This window comes from Amblyraja radiata, chromosome 32, assembly GCF_010909765.2.
Source record: "Amblyraja radiata isolate CabotCenter1 chromosome 32, sAmbRad1.1.pri, whole genome shotgun sequence".
Taxonomy (NCBI): domain Eukaryota; kingdom Metazoa; phylum Chordata; class Chondrichthyes; order Rajiformes; family Rajidae; genus Amblyraja; species Amblyraja radiata.
Window position 1 is genome coordinate 22,440,138 of NC_045987.1, and position 15,722 is coordinate 22,455,859.

The window sequence follows — 15,722 nt, forward strand, 5'->3', positions numbered from 1 at the left end:
ACTAAGTTGTACATCCACGCCCTAAGTATGAGGATCCTGGCTTACAGTGGAATAGGTACCTTGGAACTAAGGTATAGGGATTTAGGCAGGATATGTAGGAAGGAACTGTAGATGCTGGTTTAAACTGAAGATAGACATAAAAAGCGGGCGTAACTCAGCGGGACAGGCAGCATCTCTGAACACAGTAGACACAGTCTGGAGAAGGTTCTCCACCCGAAACGTCACCCATTTCTTCTCTCCAGAGACGCTGCCTGTCCCGCTGAGTTACTCCAGCTTTTTGTGTCTATCTTCGTGATTTAGGCAGGGATCAGGCAGTGGACTTCAGTCTCACCAATATCAACATGATGGCAGTGAGATGATCCAATGGGAATTTTTGCACAATACATTCGAAAACCTCAAGCTTTTAACTCATTTTGTTTAAGTGGTCACTGAATGCTGCAGAGGCACACAGTGGTTGAATTTATTAAACGGCGCCAGGGAAAAGGCTGACGTGGAGAAATCTTCTGTTTGTAGTGTGAATGAGAGGCCAGAACACAGCAAATGGAGAGTAAAACTGTCTGAATCAGCAGTTGCTCACAGAGGATGCCGTAAATATGAGTCTCAATTTTATGGTGTAAAATTATTGATAAATATTTAAACTAAAACTAAGCTCTTGGAAACTGCAGATTTTTTATACATTGTGCCAGAAAGACAATGTTTTAAGCACATTATACATTCCCATACTGCCCCGAAATGACAAACTGAAATATTACCAGCTATTTCTTACATAGTGCTTTGTCATTATATTATAGTTAGCAGGTACAATGCAGGAACAGTTACAGGTCACAGTAAAAACTAATGTTTATTTCTTCCAGAGGTCATAAAAAATGTATTATTCAGCTGTTAAGAAAAAACTTATTAAACTACTTATCCAGTAATTGCATTTTTAAAAGAATCAGAAAAGGAAATGTCATGGTTTAGTCCCAACATGATTAGCTTTCATCTTTGATCAGGTGACAAGCTACGACAACCTGTGTGAAGTCACTTGTCAGACAGTGCAATTTATTGTATCCATAATCCGGAGGTGATTATATAGGTGGCCTCTCCCCATGAAACAGGGGAACAAACCGAGCCACCAGCATTTGTTTCTGTCTGATATGGCTGCTCGGCAACAGGAAGAATCTGGAAGGAAAATCTGCATCCCAAACAGGAAGACCAAGATCCCTTGAATGCAAGAATAGCAAGAGATCTCAAATGCCTCCAAATCTGAATCCGTTTCCTTTGCCGTTCTGTTCCTGGACAGTTACAACTTCAACGTCCTATCGCCCACCTGTAATGCTGTGGGGAGCTTCTCCCTCTCTCAGCAGAATTGTCCAGACAGTTTGCATTGATGCTGCTGCTGCTGCTGCTACTGCCCTGATTTTTTGTCCTTCTGAAAACTGAAGCTTGTTCTTCTGCTAAGTTTTCTTTGTTTCTGAGCCTGGTATTCAGCTCGTGCTGAACTTGCTCTGGATTCCAAAATATAGTTAATCTGGAAACAAACAGAAACACACCAGGGAAAATTACTTCAGAAGTTGCGGAAGTCAAAAGATAAATCAGTAATAATGCGAAAGAAACAAGCTGTGATTTAGATACTGTTTGGTTAGTGCGGACGCGATGGACTGAAGGGCCTGTTTCCGTGCAGCCTCTCTCTCTGACTCTGATATTCCCACGAATTTCCAGGAATGTCACCGACTTGGATCTCTACTCCCCCTCATTAATTGCAACATGGGGAAACTGATTTCATATTATTTATTTCAAGCTCAGAAACTTGCTCAAGAGCTGACAGCTCACCCTTGTTTATAAACTCGATTCTTCGCTCGGTTGCAAAGATTTAATAATAATCTTCGGTTTAAACCAGCATCTCCAGTTCCTTCCTACACATTTAAGATGTGACAATCAGCCCCAGTCCTATTTGAACGCACAGCTTACCACTTCAAGATGTTCCGAAAGGCATTTGATAAACAGCAGTTTGATTCCAACAGGGCTGCAGCTTTTCATCAGCATTTGATGGAAAATTGAATGTGATTGTTTAGATATTTAACCCTCTAATTTTTCCTGGTGGTAGTTCTTTAATTGATTGGCTCAATGTAAACATGCAATGGAGAAGGCTTATATTGATAGTTTTCCAGCAAAATAATTGTAACAACGCAAATTTATTTTTCACAATGTTCTATTCACATAAAAAAATCTTTCAAGGGATTCTACCTTGTGATCACGATGGAATTGTAGTGTACATGTTTCACAGAGACAAAACTCTTCTAAATAGCACTTGAATTACAAAGAATGCACTTTACATATAGTTTAGAACTACAAGATGCAGGAAGCCTTATATTTAAAATTGAATGTACTTTACATACAAACTTTCAAACTAGGAGCAGGGTTAAGTGATTTGTTCCCTCAAGCCTGCTCTATCATTCGGTAAGGTCTTGGTTGATATGATTGTAAACTCAACTCCATGTTTCTACAGTGGTGCAGCGGTAGTGTTGCTGCCTCACAACGCCAGAGCCTCTTCTTCGATCCTGACTTTGGATGCTGTCTGTACGGAGTTGTACGTTCGACCCGTGACCTGCGTGGGTTTTCTCAGTTCGTGAGATCTTCAGTTTCCTCCCACACTCCAAAGACGTACAGGTTTGTAGGTTAATTGGCTGTGTATAAATGTAAATTGTCCCCAGTATGTGTAGGATAGTGTTAGTGAGTGGGAATCGCTGGTCGATGCAGACTCAGTGGGCCTGTTTCCACACTGTCCGAACTAAACTAAAACCATCCGTTCACCCTGGATTATCAACGATCTTTACAAATACGCAGGGACTCTGCTTGATGGGACTTCCAAAGGCTCACCGTCCTCATGAAAAAAACAACTGTGCATCATCTGTCTTCAGCAGGCAATCCCTTGTTCTAGAGTCTACGAAAGGCCAACATCCACCCTGTCAAGAATGTGCATTTGATATCTCACTCTTCCATTATAAAGAGTTGTTTAACCTTCAGCACATGGCCATGAACTATTGTAGGCGCGAAGGAAACTGCAGAACTCAGTTCAACTTTGAATCACAACAATCAACTGCAGGGAAAAGATGATTTATTTTTTGAAATGTGCTTCAGTTTTACCCACATTATATGAGCTCCTTCACTGTACAGAACAAAATGCCAGCACGGTTAGTTCAGGAGTGAATGTATAAAAGCCTTGAGGCTAATCCCATGTAGAGACCTAAAAAGGTGGAGAGCAGTGAATAAAATTGACACGGGAGCTGGTTCAGCATGAAAGACAGTCACATTAGCAAATCGTAAATACTTGTTTTACATGTCTCATAAAATGCAAATTTATTGGCCACGATACTTTGTGATGATAGCCGTGATAATTTTTAATGGAAGGTTAATGTAAAAATCAAAATGCAAAAAGCCCTTTGGCTTAGCATCAGTTGGTTCACTGAAGAGATTTGGCAGCTTAAAACCTGAACAGTTTTATGTACTGCTGGGTCTTCATAGTCGTTAAATTTTAAAGCTGATAGCTTCAAATGATTTTGAATATTTTTTTCATGGCTAATAAAACCTTAGTCTGGACTAGCAAGAGTGATTGAGACAGTTAACTTGCTAATGTTTGAGTCAATTGGACACGTCCCTGATGGAGCACACACAATCACTGCTGGGCTCAGGAAAATCAATGGTCGTGAAAGTAAAATAGTGATAAAAATATAAAACCATGAATGGGGGCCATGAGCAGATGGTAAGGTTTTAAGGTACTTCAGACAGTCGTACATTACCTGTTGCACGAGCCAGCCATCTTCGACGGAAACAAGTCCGGATTGTCTGCTGGTCTACGTCTACCAACGTGGTCAGCTCAATTCAGGGAAGCTCCCAATGTTCCTCCCTCCTTATAGTGGGTGTTGGCCATGCAGCGAGGGCAGCCAGGCGTGCGTGTACTGCTGCAAGGCCTGCAGCGACAGCGGACAAGCAATGTGCATGGAGGTTCGAGTTAAGTTGAGTTTAGTTTATTATGACGTGTACCGAGGTACAGTGAAAAGCTTCTGTGGCGTGCTAACCAGTCAGCGAGTACAATCGAGCTATCCACAGAATACAGATACATGATCAATGGAATAACGTGAATAAAGTTTAGTGCAAGATTACGTCCAGTAAAGTTGGAACAGAGATAGTCCGAAGGTCTTCCATGAGGTAGATAGTAGCATAGGACAGCTCTCTAGTTGCTGGTAGTTCAAGGGTAACCCGACGCTCTCCGTGAGTGAAGCTCTTTGGAGGGATGTTCTACTGCGATACAAAGGGGGCAGAGCCCAAAGGAGAGAAAACTGGGAGCAACGAGGACAGGAGCAGAAAATGTACCGCACACCACTAATAATCAATTCATTGCCTTATTGAGTCAAGGAAAGGAACAACTCTCAGGACAACATATAATCCACATGCTAGAAGATGAAGGCTGAAAGCTCCTCACACCATCTGGGTGACTTGGTTATAAACAACCATGAGGACATCCCGACCTGAAACATCACCTATCCACTCTCTCCACCAATGCTGCCTGACCAGCTGAGTTCTTTGTGTTTTGCTTCAGTCAGCACTGAACGCTCCCAATTCAATCAAACATGATATCTAGCAGCTTTTCCATTGCACCATTCTGTTTCTGGGCTCCACTGCATGAAGGGTTACCAACTTTCTCACTCCCAAATAAGGGACAAAAGGTCAAAATAAGGGGCAAATTCCCGACGGCAATTCGTTGACCAACTCGGCCATAGCTGGTGAATGAGTTGGCCCGGGTGCTGGACTGCACACAAAGCCCAGCCGGCGGGCCAGCTGAGGAGTTTTGGCCAGCTCCTCAGTGGGCACGCCGGCTGGGCTTTGTGTTCTGGTGCACGCAACTCATGAACCGATGATCGGCCATGAGAAGGAGGGGTGGTGGTGTCGGCAGTAAGCGAAGGTCCAAAGGTCGAACAGCTGGCCGTGCTGCCATCCGACGGGGCCACTGGCGAGGACGGTGAGGCGGGGCTGGACGCGGCGCTACGACCCGACAGTCCCCTCGACCCGAGTAGTAGCGGTCAAATACGGGACAAGGGCGGTCCGTATGGGACAAATCAATTTAACCCAATATATGGGATGTCCCGGCTAATACGGGACAGTTGGCAACCCTAACTGCATGTGATGTGCACAGTGTGGCTTCCTGCATTGTGGAACAATTGAGTAGCCCCATGGACTGTGTGTCTGACTGCAAATGCAAACGGTTGTAATCTTCTGGATGCACCCAGAGAAAGCAGCAGCAGGGGGAGATAAAAACTCATGATCTGATTCCAGCTCCAGCAAGACTTTATTACACTCAGTCACTCACTTCCTCCTGAGCAGAAGCACCAGGTTCTGAAGAGCAGAAATGGAAAAGTGTGCAGGGAAGCATGGAGCAGGATGAGTTGGCATGAGATGCAGCAAGTGGAACGGAAGGCCACTGCCAAACTGAACCTTCCCAATTCTGTGCTGAGGAAGGCAAGTCCTTCTGAAGCAGAAATGTTTATTAAACTATTTAAAAAATAAAGGCCAGAGTTACAGCCACTCTTCCCCGGGGTAATCGGCTGATTAATGTCATCATGTGTACCTCCAGTTTAAATTCCATTTGGAATATTTTGGAGGACCAAGAAATCAAGAACCACTGGCATCCGCATCAAAGCTTCTGCAACGTATAGTACGCCAGTCAAAAGGGAATGTCACATCTTCAGGTGGATGGCTTCAACCATCCAATCTTGAGAAGCACAGCGAGGAAACATAGGGGGAGAAATAAAATACAGACAGGTTATCCACTGAGGTCCAAACAAGGTGATCCTCCATCTGTCCTCCGTTTCCTTTGGGACAATCGGTAGCTCCAACAGAAACAAATGTGCTGTGCGCACAGAGTTTGTACGTTCTCCCTGTGACCGCGTGGGTTTTCTCCTGGTGCTCAAGTTTCCTCCTACACTCCAAAGGCGTGCAGGTTTGTAGGTTAATTGGCTTCAGTAAAAATTGTAAATTGTCCCTTGTGTAGTGTTTGCAAGTGTACGGGGATTGCTGGTCTGCGCGGACTCTGTGGGCCGAAGAGCCTGTTTCTGCGCTGTATCTCTAAACTAAACGGGGCCAGATGTGGGGCTTAAATACTCATTCTACCAGAGCCCATTTGCAACCAGAAGGTCTCTGGCAGTGTTTAGTCTGGTAAACATTGGCAAAGGTTTACACAATCTTATGTGAGGGATATAAATGATTTAACCACACTGGTGGGGAACAATCGCCACTGCCTAAGCTCTGACCGCTGAATGCCCCTCATTGTGTGGGTGCTCCTCGTACGAGCATTCACCAGATGCAGGATGGCTTCCTTTGTGCAACGCTAGCTTGCTTGGTAACCCTGTGAACAAAGCAGATAACATTTTAAACACACAAACTCAGGCATGATATTAAATTGGTACAATTGTGTTATTTGGCATGTAATCATTCGGAATTACTTCAGTCAAACTACGGAATAGTACAAGTGAAAATTACTTTACCTGCATATTTAGGTTGACTATGTAGAAACTGCTCGCACTCCCTCCACGTCAGTCTCTTCACCTTTCTTAACACCAGTCTGAATAAATTGGTACTTGCAAAGCTTTCTGATTGTTCAGCAAGGAGCCACATTGGAATCGCTGAAATATTTGGTCACAAGAAACACCACTTTCTCTCTTGGGTCCTGTTATCGTTAATGCATTTGTGTAGAAGATGGCTTCAACGGGTTGAGAAAATATTTCTTCCACTTCAATCCAGAATCTGAGTCTTGCACCGCAATATGTAGCAAGGTTCACAGTGCAATGCATGCGACCATGTTGGCATTAATGTATAATAGTTCAAAATGAACCAATACCATTCATTCTTCAACTTTTAAAAAAAATTGTATTTCAACTAGTTTTAATCTGAATGGTATGTACAGCAATGGTGCAGTTCAGTACTTCAATGGGAATTTGAGAATGAGAAAAATGTCCAAGTAATTTTGCACGCTATGTTCTAATTCACTTGATTATCATCATATCAATTCCTGGCAGTTTAATTACAAGCCTTCAGCCGGAGAGTGACAGATATTTGATTAGTATGGGTGTCAGGGGTTATAGGGCGAAGGCACAAGAATGGGGTTGAGAGGGAAAGATAGATCAGCCATGATTGAAAAGAGTAGACCTGATGGGCCAAATGGCCTCTTTCTGCTCTTAGAACTTATGAACTTAAATAAGTTTAATAAAGCCAACCACATATAAAGCAGCAACCTTTTGAAAACGTGCAGAATTCTTTTGATGTCGTGATGTGGTTCGCTGATGGATTAACGTACTGAGCTGAGATCTGGCAAGTTGGAACTGGTGATTGAAATCACTCACAATGTGACCACATCATCTTGACAAGTTGCATGAAGGTCATTGAGCCACATAGCATGGAAACAGGCTCTTCGGCCCAACTTATCCACACTGACCAACATGCCCCATCCACACTAGTCTCACCTGCCTGCTATTGGCCCATATCCCTCTAAACCTGTCCTATCCATGTACCTGTCAAAATGTTTCTTAAACATTGAAATAGTGCATGCCTCAACTGCCTCCTCTGGCAGTTTGTTCCATACACCCACCACCTTTTTGTAAAAAAGTTACGCCTCAGGTTCCTATTAGATTTTTGTTCCCCCTCACTTCAAACCCATATCATCTGGTTCTTAATTCCCCTACTCTGGTCAAGATTCTGTACATTTACCCGAACTGTTCCTTTCATGATTTGGTAATAATAATAATAATAATAATGGATGGGATTTATATAGCGCCTATCTAATACTCAAGGCGCTTTACATCGCATTATTCATTCACTCCTCAGTCACACTCGGTGGTGGTAAGCTACTTCTGTAGCCACAGCTGCCCTGGGGCAGACTGACGGAAGCGTGGCTGCCAATCTGCGCCTACGGCCCCTCCGACCACCACCAATCACTCACACACATTCACACACAGGCAAAGGTGGGTGAAGTGTCTTGCCCAAGGACACAACGACAGTATGCACTCCAAGCGGGATTCGAACCGGCTACCTTCCGGTTGCCAGCCGAACACTTAGCCCATTGTGCCATCTGTCGTCCATTGGTACATCTCTGTAAGATCGCCTCTCATCTTCCTGCGCTCCAAGGAATAAAGTCCGAGCCTGCAGCTCAGGCCTTCGAGTCCTGGCAACATCCTTGTAAATCTTGTTTAAGAAGGAACTGCAGATGCTGGAAAATCGAAGGTACACAAAAATGTTGGAGAAACTCAGCGGGTGCAGCAGCATCTATGGAGCAAAGGAAATAGGCAAAGTTTCGGGCCGAAACCCTTCTTCCTTTAAAATAAAATCTGACAATGTGCACTTTAACCACATGTGATTTTTAAAAATTACAAATCTCAGATTGTGGAATACAGAGGCAAATAAATAAATGATGGGTCTTTGTCCCAAATATTATGGTGGGCACTGTACATCCCTGGCCAGTGGGGTCTTTACCCGAACTTGCATCGATTTCAGCTTTAAGTCAAACTCGTTCATGCCACATTGCTGCATAACGTGTTCTGAGGTCAAGGACGGCGACCCTCACTTCATTTCTGGAAGTCAACTCTTTGGTCATTCATCGCACCGAGGCTTAATGAGAACTGGAGCCGAGCGATCCTGGCAGATCCCAACTTTAGCATCGATCTGTGAGTTATTGATGAACAAATGCTGCTGATAACTCTGCTGACAACTCCCTCCAACACTTCGCTGATGATTGAGAGCAGGTTGTTGGGGGAGTGCAATGGATTTGAGCTGCCTTTTATGGACAGGAGATAACTGGACAGATTTCCATTGACAGGTACACAACAGTATTTTCCCATGGAAAACTTCAAATCTTTATCACTCCAGCCAAGTTGCAGCCAGGCTGGGCTGTAGCTAGTGCACTCAACCACTTTTTGATATATTTCTTGAAACAAATAGGCTTGACATCAGCTTCTCTGACTGATGATTGTTGCAAACATGTCAGCCTCGTTTGCACTGAAACACTGCTGGGTAGCACTTGCCGTTGGAACAAAAAATTGAAATGCTTACTTGACCATTTTATTTATTTATTATAACTGAATTTCAAGTCCTCAGCTTTCCTGATGGGATCTGAACTCTGCCTCAAGATTATTTCGGCCAGTCTAGCAAACTAACAGTTCAGCACAACTACCTGACCCCACATGGAGGAGACGAGTCAATGTTATCAATCATGGATTAAAACAACTGAGCAATGGCAAGATGCGGTCATCGGGGTCTTCCCTCGCGAGAGGAGAGAAAACAAACATTATCTTGGATTTTTTCTCTCTTTTATAGTAAATTACAGCACGGAAACAGGCCCAGCGGTCCATTATGTCCAAATTGACCTTCAGTCACCCTTTTCACTAATCATACACTAATCCAATTTTATCCTCTCCATATAGTTATCGTGCCCTCCGGCATTCCACCACACACTTACAGTCGCAATTTACAATTAACCTACCAATCCCTACGTCTTTGGAATGTTGATGGACACGATAGCAACCAGAGGAAGCCCCTACGATCACTGGGAGAGTGAGCAAACTCCACAGACAGCACCCGTGGTCAGTACTGAACCCAAGTCTCTGGCGCAGCGAGGCAGAGGCATGTGCCACTTCCTTCTGCCTGTTTCTGCAAGATATTGATAGGAAGCAAACAATTAGATCGCTATTCAACACAACTTGATTGATGTTGTCAGAATGTCAAATTTAGGGGCGGCACAATGGTCCCGAGATCCAGCTTTGATCTTGACTAAGGGTGCTGTCTGAGTGGAGTTTGCATGTTCTCCCTGTGGCAGCAAAGGGTTTCCTCCATGTGCTCTGGTTTCCTCCCATATTCTAAAGACGTGCGGGTTTGTACGTCTCTGTAAATTGTCCCTTGAGCGTAGGATAGAACTAATGAACTGTGTGATTGTTGGTCAGCGCAGACTCGGTGGCCGAAGGGACTGTTTCTGCACCGTATCTCTAGAAAGAAAATAGCAAGCCCACTTTCGAAGATAGACACAAAATGCTGGTGTAACTCAGCGGATCAGACAGCATCTCTGGAGAGAAGGAATGGATGACGGTTTGGGTAGAAACCCTTCTTCACTGTCGAAGATGCCTGGCTTGTTGCCCTGTTGAGCCTGGAACAGTCTAACTAGTTTTGCACTGCGTGGCCCAATTTGCCCACGCCGATCAACATGCCCAATCTACACTAGTCCCACCCGCCTGTGTTTAGCCCGTATCCTCTATCCTAAGCATGTACCTGTCCGAATGTTTCTTAAACGTGCTGAAAATAGTCTTGGAACAACGATCAAAATTTACGCAGCTTAACCGTGCCAACATTTTCAAACATCTCAATTCTGCATGGATGGGTGCCTTTCTAACGTCACCCTTTCCCGTGTAGAAGTCACCGCACGTTATCACTCCCTTGAACAGAAAACAATCTGCTGGAGGAACTCAACACTTCAGGCAGCACCAATGAAGGAAGAGGGATAGCCAACATTTCATAACGTCCCAAACCTGAAACGCTGACTATTAGATACATAGAAAATAGGCCATTCGGCCCTTTGAGCCAGCACCACCATTCAATATGATCATTGCTGATCATCCAAAATCATTACCCCGTTCCAGCTTTTCCCCCATATCCCTCGATTCCCTCAGCCACAAGAGCTATATCCAACTCTCTATTGCTCTGCCTCTACAGATGCTGCCCAACCCACTTCCTCCAGCAGCTTGGTTCCTGCTCCAGACTCCAGCAGCTGCGATCTTGAGTCTCCATTATAACTTCCTGCATTGTCTGCCCAGAGATTTACACCCTGGAGTTGTATCTCTTGCAGGCAGCAATGCAACATTAGTCACTTAATGACCAACAAAGCAAATCAAGAAGAATTTACACATATGAAAGAAATTGCTGACCTGGGAAATGTATTTTCTTTTTTATTTTGTATTCATATTCTGCCTGGGCAACTTACAACCCAGCGGTATGAACGTTGATTTCTCTAATTTCAAGTAGCTCCTGCATTCCTCGCCCCCCACCCTAGTCATTCTAGTTCCACTGTTCGCATCCTTGCATCCCTGTCGTTAGCACATCTACCCAAGCCAACAATGGGCCATTATGGACTCCACCCTCCCTGAGGTCATCTGTTGTCGGCCCTGTTTTGTTCTGGCCTTCTCTGTCTTTCAATCTGAAGAAGGGCTCCGACCCGAAATGTCGCCTATTCCTTTTCTCCAGAAATGCTGTCCCACCCGCTGAGTTACTCCACCATTAATACCCATGAATTGGGTATTAATCAGCATCTGCAGTTCCTTCCTACACAATTGATTTTTGTTACTAAAATTATCTAGAGGTTGTGGCAGGGAACTTATCTTTACAGTGAAAGTGGCAACAACATGTCAGTTACGCTTCAGTTTTCAACTCCTAGACCAGCCCATAACTGGCAGCTCTCCTTTCCATTCCCATTGCAACTCTTGTCTGGCTGGAATTTCTGACAAATCAATTGATATAAAAATAGCACTAAATGCTGCTATTGCCTATCTTGGTTTCAAAACCTAAAATCTATGCCAATACATTTTAGCCATCATCAACACATGATTTTTTTTTTAGAGACAATTATTTACATTAATCTTGACATGCCTCTTCATTACAACAATTAAGTCAATGTATACTTTGTCTAACAGCAGCACCATTGATGAACCTGACATTTTGGGTGATTCTTTGCATAGTCCATGAATCTTATTTTCACTGAAGGCTATACTTAGCAACAGTGAGATCATAACATTTTTCACACCAATAGTAGCTGATAACATCAGAGTAGCACAGCTGGTAGAGAGAATGTTGAAGAAGGAACTGCAGATGCTGGAAAATCAAAGGTCGACAAAGATGCTGGAGAAACTCCACCGGTGAGGCAGCATCTATGGAGCGAAGGAAATAGGCAACGTTTCGGGCCGAAACGTTGCCTATTTCCTTCGCTCCATAGATGCTGCCTCATCCGCTGAGTTTCTCCAGCATTTTTGTCTACAGCTGATAGAGACCCAGGTTCAATCTTGACCTCAGCTTCTTCCTGCGCTGAGTTTTCTCCCAGTGATTGCGTGGGTTTTCTCCGGGTGCACCGGTTACCTGCCACATCCCAAAGACGTTCAGGTTTGTAGGTTAAATAGCTTTAGCAAATTGCCCCTGGTGTGTAGCAGGCAGATGTGAAAGTGGGATAATGTAGAACTAGTGTGAACAGGTGATCAGTGATCAATGCTCAGGGTGGACTCGGTGGGCCAAAGGGCATGTTTCCATGCTGTATCTCTCAATCAATCAAACAGCATAAGAGGCATCTGAACAGGTACCTGAATGAACAGGGCATTGAGGGACATGTAGTCAATGGGGATTAGTGGCCATGTTTGATGGCTCGCATAGACAAGGCAGGCTAAAGGGCCAGTTTCTAAAAATGTACATCTCTGCGCCATCGCAACATTCCATTTACCATAGTCTTGTCCAGTAACTTGGTTTGTCGACATTGTTTTGAAGTTTCTCTGCATCCTCCTTACAGCCTTGCGCTGCCACCCAGCTTTGTATCTTCAGTGAACTTGAATTGTGAATAGACAGTCAACATGTGCACTGAATCCTGCAACACCTTTCTTGCCACAGCCTCTCAGCCCAAAATTGGAGCATTTACTCCTACTGTTTTCTGTCCACTGACCAATTTACAATCCACACCACTATGTTGCCACCTTATCTGTGTGCTCTAATTTTAATAATCTTTACCCTGTGACTTTAATTCAAAATCTAAAGACATCACCTGTTTGATCCAGTAACGTTCTCCTTATAACTATCTGAATCTTGGAGTACCTCAAGCTACAGACACTTAATCCAGATGTGGTTGCCATGGATCCCAATGGTTTCCATCAACTTCCACATGCTCCAGCTGCCGCACATCTGCCCTTCCATGTCTGCCTTAAATAGTTTAATCAATGTATCTGAATTGATTGCAATCACCTCTGCCTCTCTGTAGCCTCTTACTCACCCAAAATCCATATCAAGTAAACACAAGATGCTGTGCTAAATCTGCACTGTGCTTTTAGCCGAGGCTCTCAGATTTATTTTCTTTAAGTAAAAAAATTTGACTTCAATTAATCAGTTCTAGCCAGTTATTGATGAGAACAAAGGCTACTTTATATTTATTGCAATCTAAAACCATAGGTTGAGAGAATTTAACTGCAAAACTAAAGAAAACAAATATATTTGTTTGAAGATCATAAGAACAGAAGAAACAGCAGCCAGTCACGTGGGCGTTTGTGCGTGTTCCTACAACACAGCATCACTTTGCAGCACTAATGTCAGATCCATCCATTGTATAATGTAAACCTACTTGGTCACTACACCTCACACATCCTAATGGTTCCTACTTATTCATTTGCTAATAAACTTTTACTTCTACAATAAATGAAAATTAAAAGAAAATCCTGAACTGGAATTCCCAAAGAAAATACAGGAAACTCAGCAGGTTGGGCAGCACCCGTGGAGAAAGAAACAAGGACAACCTTTCAGGTCGATGGCCTATTGTCAGGCTGGGAAAGAAGAGAAAACAAGTTAGTCTTGAGTTTCAGACGGGTTGGTTTGCAGGGGGAAGGTGGAGTGACAGCGATTGTGTGATGAGAATGCTTCTGATAGTGTGAGTCTTGTGTTGCCCTTGGGGTAAGTTGCAAATAAGGCCATGTGGTCAATGATGGGGATTTGGGAGAGAGAATCAAATTTTGTTTGAACTTCATGTGAGGTTCAAATGACAAATAAACGGTATTGTATTGTAACATGGCTTAATGTTGACAAAAGCTTTGAAATGAGGGCATGTAGAGAGTGAGAATGCAAAAGATACAAAACACAGGGCTGCACGACCTGCCCAGCGGATCAGGAAGTTGAGTAAAGTACTGAACCAGCATCACAAACGGTGAACTACTCCTTCCGACACAGACTGAAGGTTAACTCAATCGGTAGAACTTGATATTGCTGCTTCCAGTCTCAATATTGAATTCCACAACTACAGCTAACTCACTTTCTCTGTCCTTATCAGTGCTGAACATTTCTGCTGCAAGTCATTCATCTGTTATATCAGCTCAGTATTTCCTCTCTCCATTACCACAGCTTCACTTGCTAGACTGGTCCTGCATCTTAGCGTTTCCATGTTATATTGTATGTAATCTTGCTCTTTAACAGCCCTTAGCTTCTGTTCACAATAACTGCCCCTTTTAATCCCTTGACCAAAAGACCCCGACATCTGTGCCCACAGCATCCTTGGTTTCACCTTATGAAATACTCCCTTTATCATATCCACCCCCCCTCCTTCTCTGCAGCTTGATACTAATTTGTTGTCCCTACTTCCCACTTCCGAGAAAGGTCTTTAACCAGACCCATCTGTTTCTCCCTTCATGGACGCTGCCCGACATGAGTGTTTCAGGCATGTTCTGTTTTTGTTTCTTATTTCAGCGGTTCACTTAATATTAGTAACGTAGCAAAATGGTTTTGTGTTCCTACACCTGGTCAAACTAATCTTCAGTGATAAGTGTTGAAAGCTGACAGTCAGCAGCTATGATAATCAGACGTGGATCGTTTCACTTCTAATTCTCTTTGCTGCAGCCTCAGTAACACAGGGACATGTTATTTCCAGGGAATCTTAAAGATAGTGTGTCATTGGAGTAAAGGAAAATCAATGTCCACAGCTTGCCTCACAAAATAATCAAGAGACACATTTGATCAAAATGACATCTTATAGCACAAGCTTTTCCCCAAGACCCGACTCAAATTTGTGAGGTCACTAAAGAATAAAGTGTACAAACCATGTTCATTATTTAATTCAATTTCTTTCTATTAACTGTTTAAATTCATCATTTATTTATTTGCCTCTGTACTCCACAATTTGAGATTTGTGATGGAAAAAAAAAATCACATGTGGTTAAAGTGCACATGGTCAGATTTTATTAAAGGGCATTTTTACACATTTTGGTTTCATCATGTAGAAATTACAGCAGTGTTTATATATAGTCCCCCCATTTCAGGGCACCATAATTTTTGGGACACATGGCTTCACAGGTGTTTGTAAATGCTCAGGTGTGTTTAATTGCATCCTTAATGCAGGTATAAGAGAGCTCTCAGCACCAAGTCTTTCCTCTAGTCTTTCCATCACCTTTGGAAACTTTTATTGCTGTTTATCAACATGAGGACAAAAGTTGTGCCAATGAAAGTCAAAGAAGCCATTATGAGACTGAGAAACACGAATAAAACTGTTAGAGACATCGGCCAAACCTTAGGCTTACCAAAATCAACTGTTTGGAACATCATTAAGAAGAAAGAGAGCACTGGTGAGCTTACTAATCGCAAAGGGACTGGCAGGCCAGGGAAGACCTCCACAGCTGATGACAGAAGAATTCTCTCTATAATAAAGAAAGAAAATCACAGACTTCAAACAGTCATTGCATGCAAAGGATATGCAACAAAATACTAAACATGACTACTTTCATTTACATGACATTGCTAAGTCCCAAACATTATGGTGCCCTGATTATGGGGGGACTATGTATAAACACTGCTGTAATTTCTACATGGTTAATCCAAAATGTATTAAAAAAATGGCCTTTATTATAATCTGACAATGTGCACTTTAACCACATGTGATTTTTTTCTATTACAAATCTCAAATTGTGGAGTACAGAGGCAAA

General features: G+C 43.1%; 1 protein-coding gene across 5 annotated transcripts in view; it reads right to left on the bottom strand.

The window, feature by feature from the left end:
- Positions 1–610: 610 nt before the first annotated feature.
- Positions 611–15,722, bottom strand: part of mapkap1 (MAPK associated protein 1) — a 244,695-nt gene continuing 229,583 nt past the window's right edge. For all 5 annotated transcript variants that reach the window (XM_033048807.1, XM_033048806.1, XM_033048808.1 and 2 more), the window contains one exon: positions 611–1,510. In XM_033048807.1, the coding sequence (XP_032904698.1) occupies positions 1,388–1,510 (123 nt within the window). In that variant the 3' untranslated portion in view covers positions 611–1,387. The remainder of the gene's footprint in view (positions 1,511–15,722) is intronic.